A 6,529-nucleotide genomic window follows, 5' to 3' on the forward strand; every position below is an offset into this window, starting at 1 on the left:
ATCCACCCATCCATCCATCCACCCACCCATCCATCCACCCATCCATCTATCCATTCATCCATCCACCCATCCATCCACCCATCCATCCATCCACCCATCCATCCATCCTACCATCTATCTACCCACCCAATAATCTATTCAGCAACCCAATAATCCATCCATCTGTCCATCCATCCATCCCTCCATTCATTCATCCATCTATCCATCTGTCCATCCATTCTCCCACCTAACAGTCCATCTACCTACCTATCATACACACACACACACACGCCCATCCACTCTTCCATCCACTCAACCCTCTACCCAGCAATTTGGGGTGTCCTATGCAGGACTCAGTCAGTTGCTGATCCATACCCCCAGCCAAAGCAAAAATTTGAAGATAATTTTCTGCCTCACTCCATACTGAGTCCTTTTGTTTTCCTCACCCCATGGCCAACCCTTGGCCTGTAGGTCTGTAAAGCTGCAGGTGGGCTTTCCTTTCCTTTTTTTTTTTTTTTTTTTTGGTTTTTGGTTTTTGGTTTTTTGAGACAGGGTTTCTCTGTGTAGCCCTGGCTGTCCTGGAACTCACTCTGGAGACCAGGCTGGCCTTGAACTCAGAAATCCACCTGCCTCTGCTTCCCAAGTGCTGGGATTAAAGGCGTGCGCCACCACCACCCAGCTAGGTGGGCTTTTTCCTTATGGCCCTCTCCACACAGGACGGCCATGCCAGTCAACACTATTGACCCTTTATAAGCCAAGAGCTGAGGCAGCCAAATTGGAATGTGAGTATGTTTGTGTATTTTATGTGTGGGGTGTTTTGCCCGAGAGTATGTCAATACCACATGTCAGCACTGCCTGGTGGATGTGGAGGGTAGAAAAAGGAGCAGTGACCCCTGAGTCTGAAGTTATAGTCTTCAACCACCACGTGGGGCTGGGAATTGAACCCTGCTCCTCTGCAAGGGCCTGTTTTTATTAGTTTTTTTTTAAGATTTATTTATTTATTTGTTTTATATATATGAATACATCTTAGCTGTCTTCAGACAACCAGAAAAGGGGATAGATCCCATTACAAATGGTTGTGAGCCACCATGTGATTGCTGGGAATTGAACTCGGGACCTTTGGAAGAGCAGTCAGCGCTCTTAACCACTGAACCATCTCTCCAGCCTTTTATTTAGTTTTTTAAGATAGGGTTTCACACTGTAGTCCAGGCTGGCCTGAACTCACAGAGATCCTCCTGCCTCTGCTTCCTGGTGTGCGCCAGCACTGCCCTGGCCTCCAGCCCATGCAGCCTTTCTTCAGGGAGGGTCTCACATGAGGTCTAGGCGGGTCTGCACTTGATGATCCTCCTGACCCTGCTCCCCATCGTAAGCATGCTGTGCTTCCCTGCATGCTGTCACTATCCTGGAAGAAGGACATAGTAATGGAGAGCCAGTCTTCTTCTTGGAAGGAAGCTCATGCCAGTCTCCTTGTATAGAATGGGAACCTGGGAAGTGTGAATAGCACCAAGATATACTCTGAGGAGAGTTGTGCTCCCAAACAGGCAGCTTCAGGGTTTCTCTGCCTCGGGACTGTGGCTGTGGCTGTGGAGCCAGCGTCTTCCCTTGGCATCCCTGCTACCCCTACCCCCAATGTCAGCTAACCACAAATATCTCTTAGCAAAGCTATCATGGACCCCAAGAGATTCTGTGCCACCCCCTGACCCTGGTCACCTGTCCCATTACTGCCCTAGGATGCTGCCTACATTGAAAGCACAGGCTATAGGGAGAGAAGAGGTTGTTTCTTTCCACTTTCCTTCTGTAGATGTGACAGACACTTCCACCAAAAGCCGCTTTGGAGATTAAAGGCTTTATCTAGGTTATACAAGTCACAGTCTGTCAGAAAAAAATCAAGTCAGGGATTCAGAGCAGAAACTTGAAGCAGAAGTCGTGCAGGAATGCAGTTGCTGGCTCATTCTTACTCAGCTTTCTTATATGCCTGAGAGCTCCTGCCTAGGTGCAGGTGCCGCCCACAGTGGCTAAATCTTCCCACCTCCATTAACCTAATAACACACTCCCCACATGCATGCCCAGAGAGCAGATAATCCCTGCCAGGGTGCCTGGAGGGTTGTCTCCTAAGTGACTCTAGATTCAGTCAGTGACAATTAACACTGACCATCAAGAGCTGAAGAGGTGGCTCAGCAGTTAGTATCGAAGAGGACCTGAATTCCGTTTCTAGCATCTGTACTGGGTGGCTCACAACCACCTACAACTTCAGCTGCAAGGAATCCAGAGTCTCTGTGAGCACCTGCCCTCACATGTGCATACCCCCACACATATAGCAGTAAGTTTTTGAAGTCTTTAAGAAAAAACACATTATGTCCCCCTTAGTCAGACACCAAGGGAGGTCTCCCTATAGGACATGCACTCTGTGGTACCCTGGGAAGACCTGGGGCTAGGCAATGTCCTTGGCTTCTCCCCACATTCTCTCTGAAGCTCCTCTGTCTTAATGCCATTCAGGATGTTGGAAGGATGTTGGCTGGACCATACAGGACTGTCAACAGTGACTTCTGGCCACAGTGACTCTGTTCTCTTATCTCAGGGCACGTTTCACTACACGGAGTACCCCCTGAACCATAGTATGGGGATATCCTTTTCATACAAGAATCCCCTTGAAGTCATCATGAAACCACAGCAGAGGGGGTTTCTGATCCTCTGGAATAAGACAAGTATATTGGTGTCCTCCAATTCAGGTGAGCCACACCCTGTCCAGGCCTCCTCCAGTGGGGATGGACAGAGACTGGGGACCCCAGACTTTTAAATATGGTCATGTGCACATGGAAACCAGAGGGGTTCATCAATTGCTCAATTATTTTTTAAAAAAATTATTCCACATTAAAAAAAACCAACAACACAGTTTCAGTGAACTTGGACTTGCTAGTTGTCAGGAAGTCCCATGAATCCTCATGATTGTGCCTGCTTTGCTAGGATTACAAACCGGTCTAGACTTTTACAGAGGTGCTGAAGGGCTGAAGTCAGGTCTGTACTGTAGGAGGAAAGCGCCACTTCCAAGCTATGTACCCAGTTCTTCACTAGAGATTCTAGGTGGAGATGCTCTATCCCTAAACCACACTCTAAGCCTCTTTTAGTTAATTTGATACAGAATTTCACTAAGTTGACCAAGCTGTCTTTGAGGGGGTAAGTGGGGTGGAGGGTAGCGGGATAGGACTGGGGGGTGAGGGGTGCACAAACACATATGGAGTGCTTGAGACCACTTTGCTCCTGGTCATTAGCCTTGAGGCTGGCCTTTTCTTGGTAGATTGTGAAAAGATAATGTGAAACACCCCCTCAAGAACATGGAACATTTGTTTTTTATTGGATCCAGCAGTCACTTTTCAGAACTCAGTCACCAAAGAGACTCAGAGGAGTCACATTTCCCCAGAGCATACTAGTCTCTAGTGTTCTGAAGAATCAGGTATCTGCTGAGTTTCTCTCCTTGTTGTTTTGAATAGCAAGCCATAAAACCAAATGGGGGGCAGAGTGGGGCAGTGCAGGGAAGCCCTGCCCAGCACTGTGGATGCACTTCTATAGGATACACTTATGGGTCATCACAGTCTACCTATCCTCTCCTAGGCCAGATTGTTGAACGTGTGCAGCTGATAAAGGAGAAGACCATTGGGAGCTTAGATGTCGAAAGTGCCAATATCAGCATCCACAGCGTTGCCTGGAGTATGTAAACTTCACTCACCGTTCTCTGGAGGGTTGACACAGGAGGGTTGCTGTGTTGTGAGGCCAGCCTGGGTGGGCTACAAAGTAAGACCCTGTCCAAAGACACAAGACAGAGAGAAAAGAAGGAACAGGATGATTTGACTTCTGTTTCAAGTTGCTTGCTTTTATCCTGCTTCCCCCACCCCCACCTCTCCTACCCTTCCCTGTCTGTGACTGGCTGAGACTTTGCCTATTGAGGCTCAGCAATCTGTATGACTGGTTGAAATGCTGCTCTGCCTGTCACACACTTTGGATGGAAACTCAATCGGGTGTGATTGGTTAAGATTCGGCCTTGTGATTGGCCAAAGTGTGTTTGTATGATTGGCTAGGATTCCACTGCTCCTCAGCTAGGCTGTAGTTGACCTCTGACCTCCTTAGCTTCTGTCTGACCTCTGGCACACTTGCTGATGAGGGGTGACTGATGTTTACATTTTGTTGTTCCATCTGCTGTTTCTTGCAGATGAAAGTATGAGGATATTTGCATGTGTGCCTGGGTTAGTGGGTGCAGGTCAAAGGGCATGAGTACCATCTTCTACTAAATGGGTCCCAGCAATGAAACTTAGGTCTTCAGGCTTGACAACAAGCACCTCTACCTGCTGAGCCCCACCCCCACCCTGGCCCCTACCGTCTGCATCTCATATCACCTCTCCTTTTTCTTTCTCTTTCCCAGATACCTACGAGCTGGCTTTTTTTGCAGCAGCAGATCACCTGTACTATGGAAGTCAGAGTTACATGGGAACCTACGTAATCAAAGTGTGTCTGAGTGTTTGGCCAACAGTGTGATGTGAACCTTCCTGCTTAAGCTTGGGCACTATGCTAGTGAAGTGTCTTTTTGTTTGAAGGCAAGGCCTCTTGTAGCTGAATCTAGACCTATATGTAGCCAAGAATGACCACAAAGTCCTAATCCCCTTGCCTCCACCCCTGAGGGCTCTGTTGGCAGGCAGGTGCCACTATGCCCAGTTTTGGGGTATTCTGCCCATGAATCCAAGGCAAGCATTTTAGCTACTGAGACCCACCTTACACCTTACAAGCCATTTGATCAGGACCAGGCCCCAGGTTCAAACCTCAGAACCATAAAGCAGAACAAAGAAAAACAGTGAGATATACATATGGAGCCGTGGCATTGTTGCTCCTGAGAGGGCATGCTTGCTGTGGCCAAGCTTGTCCTAAGCAGCACTAGCTTCATACACACACCAAGCAGACTTGACCTGCGGGCTAAGGAGCTCACAACTCAGAATACCACTAAACCAATGACCTCAGTTCTGTCCCCAAGAACCACATGCTGGAAGGAGGGTATTGACTCTCACCAGGTTGTCCTCTGGCTGCTGCCATGTGTGCACCACACAACAGGTGAATGTAATAAAAATGTGGTTTTTAGAGTACTCAGCTAGGCATACTATACCGAATCTAAACTTCGTTCACAGTTCTCTGGAGGGTTGACACAGGAGAGTTACTGTGTTGTGAGGCCAGCCTGGGTGGGCTACAAAATAAGATCCTGTCCAAAGACACAAGACAGAGAGAGAAGAAGAAACAGGATGATTTGACTTCAGGACTTGCTTTCCCCACAGCTGATCGGTGACACTCTCTGGTCTGAAGACATGAGCATTTATTTTGAGAACACTGGCATGCTAGTGGTCTTCACCCCTGTTTTTGACCCACATTTTGCAGCGTTTGACTTTCAGAAGTGTACGGTGAATGTGCAGGACACTCTCATGGACGAAGAGCTGCATCTCATGCCGTGTAACGTAGGTGATGCCTGTGGCCCACATCAGTGTCCCCCACGTCAGTGCTCCATGAGCTTTGTGGTGGTTTGTTTCTAGGCAGCTAGTGTCACAGGGGAGCCTAGGGCCTCGTACAGTGGAGGAGAACCACCTTTTAGTCAGCCCCTCCCTGGGCTCATCTCTGCTGTTAGAATGGGGGAAACTGAAGGAAAAATTGAGCGATCCTAGTTTCTTGGGAGGCTATGGTAAAAGCATTGCAAATTCTTTTCAAGCCTGGACAACTCAACAAGACTTTGTTTTAAAGTAAAGGTGACCATGGGTCTAGGTGTGTGGCTCAAGGGTGGATCCCCCACCAAGAATGCTCTGGTGAGTAGCTGGGGGCCTGTTCATGAGTGGAGAATATGCACAGCCTATGCCCCTGTGCAGGTTCACTACTCAGTATTGCAAGAAATAAGTGAAAACATTCAGTAAGATCACAATTTCTGGAAAAGTATAGCGGATATGCTTGTCTCCATAAGGCTCTCGCAACACTGGGTCTGGCTATGGCTCCCAGCATGAGGAGAAAGTCTCTGCATAACGTGCAGCAGCCCTCACCTGTCCTTTGCTTCAGGAGACTGGGCTAGAGAACAGTCTTTCCTGTAGCCTGCCATCTCCCCCAGGTGGAACTTCTGGAAAGCACCATGGAAAATAAAATGTTCACAATAGACATGAACAGCAAGCTAAAACTGTCTGCCCTCATTATACCCCGGATGGACGAGAACCCTACTCCCCTGGTGAGTACGGAGACAGCCTGGACCACAGGAGGACACTCAGCCTGTCCCCAGACCTTTCTGCCCCACAGGCTACAAACTCCATAGTGCTGCCAGGCTGTAACCCCAGAAGACCTTGTTCTTCTCCTCTACCTTTGCCTGCCTCCTCCACACTAATCCTCTTCTTCCTTCCTCCTCCATCCCCTCCTCCATCTCCTCCTCCATCCCCTCCTCCATCCCCTCCTCCATCCCCTCCTCCATCCCCTCCTCCATCCCCTCCTCCATCTCCTCCTCCATCCCCTCCTCCATCCCCTTCTCCATCTCCTCCTCCATCCC

At 48.8% G+C, this 6,529-nt stretch overlaps 1 protein-coding gene across 1 annotated transcript in view; it reads left to right on the plus strand.

The window, feature by feature from the left end:
• The window catches only part of Catsperd (cation channel sperm associated auxiliary subunit delta), a 36,516-nt gene that overhangs the window by 20,731 nt on the left and 9,256 nt on the right, over positions 1 to 6,529 (plus strand). Inside the window, exons 9-13 of the mRNA XM_028764360.1 lie at positions 2,558 to 2,708; positions 3,589 to 3,684; positions 4,394 to 4,476; positions 5,292 to 5,468; positions 6,104 to 6,217. Coding sequence (XP_028620193.1) covers positions 2,558 to 2,708; positions 3,589 to 3,684; positions 4,394 to 4,476; positions 5,292 to 5,468; positions 6,104 to 6,217 — 621 coding nt within the window. The remainder of the gene's footprint in view (positions 1 to 2,557; positions 2,709 to 3,588; positions 3,685 to 4,393; positions 4,477 to 5,291; positions 5,469 to 6,103; positions 6,218 to 6,529) is intronic.

Source organism: Grammomys surdaster, unplaced genomic scaffold (genome assembly GCF_004785775.1).
Source record: "Grammomys surdaster isolate TR1022 unplaced genomic scaffold, NIH_TR_1.0 62, whole genome shotgun sequence".
Lineage (NCBI taxonomy): Eukaryota > Metazoa > Chordata > Mammalia > Rodentia > Muridae > Grammomys > Grammomys surdaster.